A 12,827-nucleotide genomic window follows, 5' to 3' on the forward strand; every position below is an offset into this window, starting at 1 on the left:
AGAGGGAGAGAATCTTAAACAGACTCCCAGCCCAACGGGAGCCTGAGGCTGGCTCCACGGGGTGCGGGTGGGTGTTGGGGGGCCTCAGTCCCACAACCCTGAGATCACGACTTGAGCTGAAATCAAGAGTTGGATGCTTAACCAACTGAGCCACCCAGGCGCCCTGACAATTTAATTGTCTTCCTTTTAATTGACAAAACCAGTTTAACTTTCTCTGCCTGTCTATGAAAATGCTGCTTAATCTTGCCTATTCCTCTCCCACTTGCTGTGTCCCATCTTGCCCTGTGGACTTGACCAGATGCCTCCCTTTAGCTCTTTAGCACAACCTGTGCCCCTGAAACTATCTGTTATCTTTTTTTTTTTTTAATTTTATTTATTTATTTGACAGAAAGCGAGAGAGCATGAGCCGGGTGGGGGGAGGAAGAAGGGGAGAGGGAGAAACAGACTCCCCGCGGAGCAGGGAGCCCGATGCGGGGCTCGATCCCAGGACCCTGGGATCATGACCTGAGCCGAAGGCAGAGGCCCAACTGAATGAACCATCCAGGCGCCCACTAGCCTGTTATCTTAATGTATTGATGCTGTTAGCACTTCCTTATTTTTAATTTGTTCTTCCTTGGGGGGTCTACCTTATACCTAGACATTTTTTTTTTTAATTTTTTTAAAGGTCTTATTTATATATTTGACAGAGAGAGCACAAGCAGGGGGAGCAGCAGACAGAGGGAGAGAGAGAAGCAAGCTTCCCGCGGAGCAGGGAGCCCAATGCAGGGCTCGATCCCAGGACCCTGAGATCATGACCGAAGGCAGACACTTACTGGCACCCCTACCTAGACATTTCTACTCATTAAAAAACAAAAAACTTTATTGAGACCTAATTCACACACCCTACAATTCACCCTTTTAAAGTAGACAATTCAGTAGTTTTTTGTTGTTGTTGTTAGGATAAAAATATGGAACGCTTCACAGATTTGCGTGTCATCCTTGAGCAGGGGCCGTGCTAATCTTCTCTGTATCGTTCCAGTTTTAGTACATATGCTGCCGAAGCGAGCACTACAATTCAGTAGTTTTTAGTATCTTCAAAGAGTTGCGCCACCATCACTATCCTCACTTCAGAGAGAAGGCCCATACCCATTAGCCGTCATTCCCCATTCTCAACATCCCCATTCCCTCATCCCTATCCTGGCACTAGGCAACCACTGACTCATTTTCTATGGATTTTCCTTTTCTGGGAATCTCACATAAATGGAACCATACAATATGTGGTCCTTTGTGACTGGCTTCTTTCACTTAGCATAATAATGTTTTCAAAGTTCATCCATGTTGTCACGTTGACCAGTACTTCATTTCTTTTTATTGCTAAATAATATTTTGTTGCGTGGATATAGCACATTTTATTTATTCTATTCGTCTTTAAATTCTTGTTTCTTTCTTGAAGTCTTTCCTTATGACATGACCTCTGATAGCTCCGGTGGTCTGTCCAACAAGACTGTACTATAAAATAGAAGAGATTGAAAGTTTTCCCTGTATTCCTGTGTTTTAGGCCAGACTGGCAACTAGATTGCAGATTCCTTAAGTTCAGAGAGTGTTTTAGTTCCTTGTAGGGCTTAGCAAAGTGCTGGGCACATAATATTCATTAATAGTTACTTGTTAGTTGGTTAATATGTTCTCTTAGATAGTGTCAGTAAATGTAATATTTTGTGAAAATGCTTTATATCTACTATTTAACTTAATTATCATAAGAATTTTGTAAAGTCCTAGAAAAAAGTCAGTACATTTGGAAATTACAAGCTGTGCTCATGATTTTATGGCAATTGAAATGTTATGAAGAAAGATAAGCTAGATCACTCAACATAACAAGGGTATTATGCTAAGCAAGTAAGTCAGTCAGAGAAAGACAATTATCATATGATTTCACTCATATGTGTAATTTAAGAAACAAAACAGGGGATCATAGGGGAAGGGAGGGAAAAATAAGACGAAATCAGAGAGGGAGACAAACCATAACAGACTCTTAACAAAAACAAAGTGAGGGTTGCTGGAGGGTGGGTGGGGGGATGGGGTAACTGGGTGATGGACATTCAGGAGAGCACATGAGGTTAATGAGCACTGGGTGTTCTATGCAACTGATGAATCACGGAACTCTACCTCTGAAACTAATAATATACTATATGTTAATTAATTGAATTTAAGTTTTAGGAAATGTATTAAATCAATACTTATGAAAATTTCATTGGAAACTGCCTTCTAAGAATGTGTATTTTTTGTGAAGTATTTATTCCTTTAGTTTTTAACTAATAAAAAAGGATTTATCTAAGTTAATGTTTTATACAGCTTGTTTTAAAAATCTTTTCTTTTTTTAAGCAAATGGCAGAAAGTGAATTTGATTTTTGAGGGCGTCGATACAGTTGCAAAAGTCCTGCTAAATAGTGTTCCTATTGGGAAAACAGGCAACATGTTCAAAAGATATGTAAGTATACAGTGATACCAGGTTAGAACCTACTTACATGTGTTTGTGTGTTAATTGTTGTGATTAGTGAAACATAAGTGCATAATTGCCTGTGCAGGCTGGTACAAGCTCTTTGAAGCACTGGGTAAGTTACTTTCTTTCTCAGTTGCCTCATTGTAGAATGATGAAAACACCACAGACCCTATGGAGTTGTTGTGAGGACTTAATAGGCTAAGTATATAAAATGTTTGACACACTTCTTGGCACATGAGAAGTGTTCAGCAAATGCTATTCGCTTCTCTGTTTTTGGTGATCCGGAGTTTCATGTGAAACACCAGTTGACAAGCTATTAAGAAGGAAAATGTTCCTTTCTTTCTGGAATAATTACATTAAGATATCATATCCTGATCTCCATTCAAGGGTAGACTTTTCAAAGCAAAAATAACTTATGACTTAGAAATACACGCTGTTCATACCAGAGAGTCAGGTTGTCACGAAGCATCTAGGAAATTCCTTGGCAGTTCAAGGCCAAGTGTAAATAGCCAGAGCAGACATTCCAGGGCTAAAGATATTTTCTTCTTGCTCTCTTTGCCTAGGACCGTCATCTGTCAGTACAAATAGAAGGAAAAACCTAGAAATCTACTTTTGGGTAGGAGAATGTGTTCACTTGTACCTAGAAGCAGGCAACTAGGTTATACTATTTCTTCTACAAAAAGGCTAACCCTAAAGATTTCCGTTATTTTATGCATCTTTCATACATTTTTATATAATCTCTATCTAAAATTTGACACACGTGGCTACTTCCACATCTGTTCTTTCCTTTAATGCAGAGCTTTGATATTACCAGTGTGGTTAGAGAGGTGAACTCCCTTGAGCTGTGTTTCCAGTCATCAGTGTTGTATGCGGCCCAGCGGAGCAAAGCTCACAGCTACTCCGTGCCTCCGGACTGCCCTCCGCCTGTGCAGAAGGGCCAGTGCCACGTCAACTTCATTCGAAAGGTAACGGTCTTGCAAATGGAGGGGCCTTTAGCCTTTAGGATGGGCTGTGCCGCCATGTGAAGTGCTTGTTTGAAGACACCAGTAGTATTTCAGAAGTTGGGCCTCTCTTTCCTTCCTGCTTTATGGGATTGACAACTTGAAATCAGGGGCGCCTGGGGGGCTCAGTCGTTAAGTGTCTGCCTTCGGCTCAGGTCATGATCCCAGGGTCCTGGGATTGAGCCCCACATCGGGCTCCCTGCTCCGCAGGGCAACCTGCTTCTCCCTCTCCCACTCCCCCTGCTTGTGTTCCCTCTCTCGCTGTGTCTCTCTCTGTCAAATAAGTGAAAAAATCTATTTTTTTTAAAAAAAGAAAACTTGAAATCAGAACCAAAAGATGATATGAATTTTTGTGAAGAATCTTTGTCTTCCTAGATTTCCTTCCTGAAGCATGCCTCAGAACTTAGGAAAAGAAGAAAAATAAGTGACTGATAATGTAATTTTACAAATTATTTTTTTAAAGATTTTATTTATTTATTTGAGAGAGGGAGAGGGAGAGCTGACTGAGCCACCCAGGTGCCCCTACAAATTATTATTATTTTTTTAACATTTAGGTTTATCAAGCTTTTCACCAGAGTGTAAGGTTTATATTTATTAGTGATTCTAATAAATATTAATATATTTGCTGATGTGTTCTTATATTTTACTGCTAGGTTCACATCCACAAGGTGATTTTTATCTTCTGGAATAATTACATTATTCTTCTTTGAGTTCCATTTGAGTCTAAATGACTTGAGTTTATTCAAATATGTGGTTGGATTAATATTCTATGTGGCATTAACTTTTTGATTTTATTTTTATTTTAAAAATTGTTAATTGTGGTAAAATATGCATAGCACAAAGTTTGCCATCTCTACCATTTTTAAATGTGTGGTTCACTAGCATTAAGTATATTCATGTTGTTGTGGAACCAGTCTCGAGAACTTTTTCATGTTGCAAGACTGAAACTCCATACCCATTAGAAAACAACTCCCAGGGATGTCTGAGTGGCTCAGTGGGTTAAGCGGCTGCCTTCAGCTCAGGTCATGGTATCAGGGTCCTGGGATCAAGCCCCACATCGGGCTCCCTGCTCAGCAGGAAGCCTGCTTCTCCCTCTGCCTGCCACTCCCCCTGCTTGTGCTCTCTCTCTCTCACAAATAAATAAATAAAATAGTTAAAAATAAATAAATAAATAAATAGATAGATAGATAAATAAAAAACAACTCCCTATTTTCCCCTCCTCCCAGCCCCTGGAAACCACCATTATTTCTGTTTCTATGAGTTTGACTACTCTAGATACCTCAGATAAGTGGAATCATGCATATTTGTCTTGTGCCTGGCTTATTTCACTAGCATAGTGTTCTTCATGTTGTAGCATGTGTCTGAATTTCCCTTCCTTTCTAAGTCTGAATAATATTCCATTGTATGTACGTGCCACATTTTGTTTATTCATTCGTCTGTCAATAGACATTTGGGTTGCTTCCACCTTTTGGCTATTGTGAATAATGTTGCTATGTATGGATGTACCAATATCTCTTTTGAGATCCTGCTTTCAGTTCTTTCGCATAGATACCAAGAAGTGGGATACTGGAGTATATGGTAATTCTATTTTAAATTTTCTTAGAAATTGGCAATTAGTTTTAACAACAAATGTAATTATTGGTTTCACTGTGAAGATACTAAGTATTTTTCCAGTACTTGTTAACTAAAGCCTCGGTTGATAAATTCTGATCATTTAAGTTAAGTGGCTCTCTTTAGGCTGGATGGATTTATCATTAAATTATGTTTCCTTAATATAAGTACTAAGGTCAAAATGATACCTCCTCTTGTTTTATTCAACCTACCTAAATTTGTGTCGGTGTCTCAGTATGACCATTTGTTTATACTACCATAAAGGAACAGACTGTAACTGAGCAGTCAGCTATTCTGTGGAATACTGTGTACTTATACTTCTGTTTCAAATTCTTCTTTTGTTTTTGGCCTTTGGCTTTAAATGGCACAGTGGTTTGAATACTAGAGTTTGCACTTTTTCTCTCTCCTCTTCTATCTTTAGTCTTCTATCAAAATGAGGACTTCCTGCATCCTAATGTTACTTTTCAGTTCCTCAATAAAAGTATACATGTGTTATGCATATACCCATGTAGTAGTTTTCCTCTGTCCCCCACCCCCACCCCCCATTCAGTTTGTGGCATATAAAACACACGTTCGGGGCACCTGGATGGCTCAGTCGTTTAAGCATGTGCATTCAGCTCGAGTCATGATCCCGGGGTTCTGGGATCCAGCCTGCTTCTCCCTCTCCCTCTGACCCTCCCCCCTGCTTGGGCTCTCTTTCTTTCTCTCTCTCTCTCTCTAATGAATAAAAAAAAAAATCTTAAAAAAAAAACCCATACTTTCAGGTTATCTAGATAGAACAAAGCCCTCATCACTGAAATCTGGAATCAGACCCAAGATTCTGCTCTCAGGGTGTGTGGAAAACTAACCCTGGGGCAAACTTACCAGAGCAATGACTTGCATCTTGATGTTTCTGGCTAGACCAACATGGTCCAGTGGAAAGAGACATGAATTGGAGAGCAAGTCAGGAATCTTAGATCTGAATTCTGGCTTTATGACCAGAACAATCTTAAGCAAGTCCATCATTTATGTATGGAGCTATTCCCTTCCCTTCTTGACTGTTGATAGGAGCATACAGTGAAATAATAATGTAAATGCATTTTGCATATTATAAAGTGCTATATAGCTATTCAAAATGTAGGGTAGTGTTCTTACTGATTTTGGAGACTTATTTCTGTAGTTACAGACTTCTAAGTGTGTAACTGATTATATGAAGTTAGTGGAATAGAGGTATCAAGACAAGTCCCCTCTTGTCTCTGCTTCCTTCTCTGTCCAGCCTGGATGGTGGGACACATCCCTTCAGCTACCCTCTTAGCAATATTCTCCACCTCCCCCTTGTTTTCTGCCTACCTCTCTGGCCGTTGCTTCTAAGTTGCTTTATCCAGATCAACCTACCCCTCTTAGAAGTTGTATTATTCATGCTTTGGTCTGTTCTAGACACTTTCCTCTTCTCATTTTATACCTCTCTAGGCTATCTCATTTAGCTTTACTTCTTCAATAACCAGTCAAATTTCTAATAACTTATAATATTGTATCTTCAGTCCAGACCTCTCTTCAATTCCAGATCTCATACTGGATTGCCCACTTGGCATCTTCACTTGCCTGATTCACAGGAACCTAAAGCACAGGATGTCCAACACCTGGATCTAAACCCTTCTTCCAGGGTTCCCTGTCTCGCTGAATGGAATGCCATTCGGAATAGTTGCTCAAACCAGAAACCTAAGAGTTATTTTTGATAACTCCCTCTCTCTGTTATCTGTCCTCCAATCCATCCCTAAGTCATTTTGACCATTTGGACATTACCTCTTTAATAGTTCTTTGATCTTCCCCAGGCTCTGTTTCTACTAGCATGCTTGAGTTCAGTCTATCATCATTTCTTGCATGAAATATTACCCCAGCCACCTAACTGCAACCTACAACCTTATTTGCCTTCCTCCAATTAATTTTACATAGAGCAGCCAGAATGCTCTTTTTAGACAAAAATCGTTGTAGCAGGCTCCTTCTTAAAACTGTTCAACAGTTTCTTATTGCCTTTAAGCTAAAGTAACAGGTCTTAGTTTGGTCTGACTCCCGCCCACTTCTCCTGTCTTCTCCTCATCTCTTCCCATTGTTCTCTCTCCATCTCCTGGAATGTGTGATAGTCTCTTGCACCTCAAGGCCTTTGCACACGCTGTTTCTTTTGAAAGGGATGCTTTTACTTCCTTCTCCCCTAAACACACTGTACAAGTCGTACTTCCCCTTCAGATCTCCATATAAAAGTCACTATTATTCAGGGAAACCTGTCTTGACACCTTTCCTTCCTCTCTCCCATTATATTGTTCCCTGTCAATGTCTTTTGCATTTGTGATTATTTATTCAGTACCTGAATTTCTTGCCATACTGTGAGCACTATAAATGGAAGGACTGTCTGTTTTGTACATTGATGTCTCCCAGCCTGAAATATAAAAAGCACTTCACAAATCTCTTTTGAATAAGTGAAAACTTTTATTTGAAGAAGTTGTATGAATAAGAGTGATTTGTAGCCCTTGATGGGGAAAATAGTCTGCCTTATAAGACGTTGAATATTTTTGCCCTCCTCCTTATCTCTGTCTCTAATAAAGGAATTACGTACCTGAACTTACAAACTCTTTAATAAATAGCTCCAAGATGGTTCTCATCCCAAACATGAGAATCTGATCCTGAAGTGGTGAATTTAGACAAATATGAATGCTCTGAAGTGGTTTCAGTTCTTTGTTTTTCTCTGTAATGGAAACTAATTTATCTCTATCTCAGATAAATACAGATCTTAGGAAATAATACTTAAATGAGAACAGTTTGGCCAATTCCTCAGGCTCTATTCTACCAATGTTCCATTCAGAAAGAGCTTAGTACTTCCTGTGGTGCTTATTCCTTTTTAAAAGCTGAGCTCATAACCTCAACATGTTAATTATCTTTATTTTTAAATGTTTCCTCGTTCTTTATAGTTATTACACTTAAATAGAATGTCCTTTATAGTTACTACAGTTGAATACAATGGTTGGTTCAGAGATATTTTGGAGCAGTTTAAAGAGTGACTGCTGTGTTGCTTCAATGTCATATGCTTTTGAAGAATAAATGTACATAATCAGATTTTATGTTCTTAAAACATTTCTGCGAAACTTAACTATGTTGCATAGGTTCATGTATTAGTTATCTATTGCTGTATAACAAATTATGCCAAAACTTAGCAGCTTAAAATAACATTTATATCCTAGTTTCTGTCAGTCAAGAATCTGAGTCTGGCCTAGCTGGGTGCCTCAGGCTCAAGGCCAGTCGTGAGGTTATAGTGAAGTATGGACCAGGGCTGTGGTAATCTTATGGCTCTACTAGGCCTGAAGTGTCTGGGCCTAAGCTCACTCATGTGGTTGTCGGTGGGCCTCAGATTGGCGTCCAAGCTCACTTACTCATGTGGGCCTCTCCACAGAGCTGCCTCACAACATGGCAGCTGGCTTCCCTCATGGCCAGGAGAGAGTGGGAGAGAGCACCCAGAACAGAAGGTGCAGTTTTTTATAACTTAATTTTGGAAATGGTATCACCTCTCCTGTATTCTCTTGGTTAGAAGTGATTTCACTAGGTCTAATCCATGCTTGAGGAGAGGGGATTACACAGTGTGTGAATACCAGGAGGGGATCATTGTAGGCCATTTTAGATGCTCTGAATGGGACACACACATATACACAAACACTATTATGGACTGGATTGTGTGTCCCCACTGAATTTTTATGTTGAAATCCTGATCGTCAGTAGCTAAAAGCGTAACCTTGTTTGGTGATAAATCGGTCTTTAAAGAGGTGCTTAAGTTAAAATGAGACCTTTAGTGTGGGAGATAGTCAAATATGAATGATGTCCTTATAAGAAGAGGAAATGTGTGTGTGTGTGTGTGTGTGTGTGTATGCACACACACAGAAAAGACTACGTGAAGGCACAGTGAGAAGGTGGCTGTCTGTAAGCCAGGAGAAAGGCTTCAGAGGAAACCAGACCTGCCAACACCTTGATCTTAGACTTACCAGCCTCTAGAACTGTGAGACAAATTTCTGTTATTTACACCACCCAGTCTATAGTATTTTGTTATGACAGACCTAGCAAACTAATATATATGTATATAATATTTTAAAAGAACAGGTTTTTCATCGTGTTTAAATTTCATGGTAACCAGGATCTGTCTTCTTTTTTCCTCTTGAAATTACAGGAGCAGAGTTCCTTTGGTTGGGACTGGGGGCCGTCCTTTCCTACCCAGGGCATCTGGAAAGATGTCAGAATTGAAGCCTATAACATTTGTCATCTGAACTACTTCATGTTTTCCCCTATATATGGTAAGCTAAGAGATGTGATTTCTTGTTTTTCTTTTTTGAGCCTCCTCTATGTAATAAAAGTTGTGTTTATAATTTGAATATATAGATATACTTTTCAGAGACTCACTTAAAAAATTTTGTGGCACATTAAATTTGTCAGCATGAAAAATACATACAAACTGATTTGTCATGAACATTTACGATATAAAATAGGAAAGAGGGAGATAGATACTTTTAAACATATTTTGCAAAGAAAAAGAAAGAAAGCCAAAGCAGCTCTAGGTTTCTCTGAGCTAAGTGTTCCTTCTAAAAGAATTGGACCTGCTGCCTTATACTCCTCTTCACAGCCTCTGTTCTCACTTTCAGAACTCTGACTGTGCTGAGTTCTTGATTCGCTCACATCACTGGGCTGACTCTCACTGCACGTTTCCTCCTCTAAAAGCCGTGACGTACCAGCCTTGTTTGTTTGTTTTTTTAAGGTTTTATTTATTTATTTGACAGAGATAGAGAGCACAAGTAGGCAGAATGGCAGGCAGAGGGAGAGGGAGAAGCAGGCTCCCCGCTGAGCAGGGAGCCCGATGCGGGGCTCGATCCCAGGACCCCAGGATCATGACCTGAGCCAGAGGCAGACGCTTAACCGACTGAGCCACCCAGGCGCCCCCGTACCAGCCTTGTTAAGAGTTGAAAATAAACTGGAAGGCGAACAAGGCATAAAGAAAGTTTTGTAAGGTAAAGAATACTACCTTTTCAGCCGAAGGAACTATTCACAAGTAAGGAGCATTGAATAAAACCTCAGACATCTCACTGACGTCAACAAATCAGTGAAAAACCGGTCAGATAGTTACTGAGTTGTTTGCCCAGCACCGTGTGTGTTTGGCATAGAAAGAACCTAGAGTATATACTCTTGCCTGCACATTGGTTGGGGTGGGGATAGGAGATGTGAACAATTTACTGCACCAAGCAAGACTGTGTAATAGGCTTGTGGGATGGGAGCCGCCCAGTAGTTCAGAAAACTGAAGATCAGGGAGGGTTTGCGAAGTCAGGGAAACAAGCGAAGGGGGATCTTGAATGATACCTCACAATGCTCAGTCCAGTTACAGGCAGGCCTAACTGGTTGGAATCAGCAAGAATGTGGTGTGTCAGTACTGGAGTTGTGTTATCTTAAAGGCCTTGGTGGCCCGAGATTGCTATTCCATCGAGCCAAATCTGTTTTCTAAAGGCAGAAGACAAAAGCAAATCAGAGGTGACGGGTAATTGGGGTTGTTAGGTGCTGCTGGCATTTTTAAATGGGAAAAGGGCATGAAAAGGTGCGATTTAAATTGCACGTATAAATGTGGCTGTTCGTAGCTCTCTAGTGCTTCTGAACTATTCAGAGGTGTAACTTGAACTGAGTCTTGCTACTAAATTCAAAGAATGGTTCATTCTTCCCCATTCCCACCGATATTTTTTTTCTCAGGTATAATAAAATCTAGTGGAAGGAGGGGTCTGATTTTGCAAAGAGTTATTTATTTAATCATTTTGAAGTTTAATCAATGTTTTAGGTGGTTTGCAAAATGTACTATGAGTTCTAGTTACCCTGATACCTGAAAATATTTGAATAACACTGTTCTAGTTTAATTTAAAATTTTGAATATGAAACTAAACGTATCTTTCTAAATATGAGTCATTAGAGTTCAGTTTATTAGTCGCTAGTGACTGTGTGAATTTTATTGGAATTAAATCGATTTAAATGATGTTTAAAATTTAATTTAGATTCCGTGTAATCAATTCCCCATATCAACTACATTTTTGATATTTTGTGACTGCAATATATTTTGTACTTAGCATAGAGAAAAATACGCTTCCTGTTCAGAGGATATGCCCTGTGCATATTAAGCAGTAATTCTTAATATGATTAATTTTATAGATTTCAATTTGGTTATTTGATGTAATAAAGAAAATTGAAGGATAAACATATGAAAGTGAGGAGAGGAACTTCCTTTAGGAGTTTTTTTTTTCCCAGAACTCTTTTTCCAGTTTTCCTTTGGAAGACCGCAATCATCACTGAAATCAATAGACATTTAAAAGTTGAAAAATAATAAAGAGAATAAGCTAATATATTTTATGTATTTACTTGGTATGTAGTATGGGGCAGGCACTGTGAGAGGCACTAAAATTTTTTTAAGAGGATTAGTTCATAATCGAAACTAGATACATATAACTTTTCTTTAAAATCACGTATGTTAATTTTTAAAATTTTAGTGTGAAATGAGGTTGGTCAAAACTAATGCAGACAGTAGCTATCTTGCAGAACAGTAATACAGATAGTTTGTATTTTATTCTTCTGCTCAACTGTCTTTTCTAGATTTCTGTCTCGAGCCTATATTGTTTCTGTAATAAGGGAAGAAAGTCATTAATTAATAACAATCTATTTAGTAATTTCAGCCAACTCATTATGAAAGGCTTAACTGATTTGACTGTGTGGCACTTTCTGCTTTCTCCCTATCGCGGCTAGAAAAAGATAACCTTATTGTTTTTCCAAACGTTCAATTTTTTTTCTGCATTTGAATTAGTAAGTTTACCACTGAAGATCAAATGACTGACCATAACTCCCCAATTTAATTGTGTGCAGTATGACAGAAAAAAGTCTCTTTGACTTTTTAAAAATTAACTTGAAATTCTTATGAATTAGTTTACTTTATATATCTATGTAATACATGTATATATTTATATATTTATATTAATTTATATACATATATGTATATGTGTACATAAGTCCTTTTCTGTATTCTCAGTCCTTATAGTGGTGGTTTCTAAACTTTTCCACTTTTGAAATATTCTGTGGTCATTTGTTTGATTTTACCCTAACCTCAGCTTCCTCAATGATTTTCACCTATTCTTAATGTTTAAGATAATAAAAGCAAATTTATATTTGAAAAAAATACGGAGGGCAAAGGAAAACAAGAATTACTCCCGTTATGTCTTAGGCTCTTGTCATCGATCAAGGTATTAAGAGATACCAATTCACTGACATGACGTTCTTTAAAACCTTACTAGAAAATATTTATTTGAATAATTCCCCCTTAGCCCTGAAATATTCTAATCAGGTTTTATTTAAAACAGCAGTAGCCCTTCTAGGGCACCCACATTTTCAGTGTTTTGAACAGTGAAAGACTGACCCTGGTATTGAAAAGGGAAGCTCAGAGGCTTTTTACTGGGTGTAGAAACCCAGGAAGATTCTCCTGTTCTTTTCTTTTGGGGAGGGGGTGGAAGAATGACCCCATCTGCTGGGGGAGAGGAGGGGAAAGTCTGGCTGGACTTGGGTTTTTTAAGGTGTGTGGGGAGGAGGGATGGGGAGAAGATAGCTGGTAGGGCTGGATGCCCCAATCCAAAGATTAAGTCATTTGTAAGCAAGGTATCTGGCCCCATGTGGCGGCGCCGGTGGTGGTGGTGTGTGTGTGTGTGAGAGAG

The 12,827-nt window shown here is 38.9% G+C and overlaps 1 protein-coding gene and 1 non-coding gene across 4 annotated transcripts in view; one reads left to right on the forward strand and one right to left on the reverse strand.

Moving 5' to 3' along the window:
• Positions 1 to 12,827, forward strand: part of MANBA (mannosidase beta) — a 122,402-nt gene that overhangs the window by 22,867 nt on the left and 86,708 nt on the right. For all 3 annotated transcript variants that reach the window (XM_028091211.2, XM_028091213.2, XM_028091212.2), the window contains exons 3-5: positions 2,359 to 2,464; positions 3,274 to 3,441; positions 9,275 to 9,398. In XM_028091211.2, the coding sequence (XP_027947012.1) occupies positions 2,359 to 2,464; positions 3,274 to 3,441; positions 9,275 to 9,398 (398 nt within the window). The remainder of the gene's footprint in view (positions 1 to 2,358; positions 2,465 to 3,273; positions 3,442 to 9,274; positions 9,399 to 12,827) is intronic.
• LOC114199343 (U6 spliceosomal RNA) lies at positions 942 to 1,048 on the reverse strand. Its single transcript, XR_003607272.1, has one exon. It is a non-coding gene; the product is annotated as a U6 spliceosomal RNA (small nuclear RNA).

This window comes from Eumetopias jubatus, unplaced genomic scaffold (assembly GCF_037043125.1).
Source record: "Eumetopias jubatus isolate StellerSeaLion01/CBP00866 unplaced genomic scaffold, mEumJub1_p1.0 scaffold_2, whole genome shotgun sequence".
NCBI classification, from domain to species: domain Eukaryota; kingdom Metazoa; phylum Chordata; class Mammalia; order Carnivora; family Otariidae; genus Eumetopias; species Eumetopias jubatus.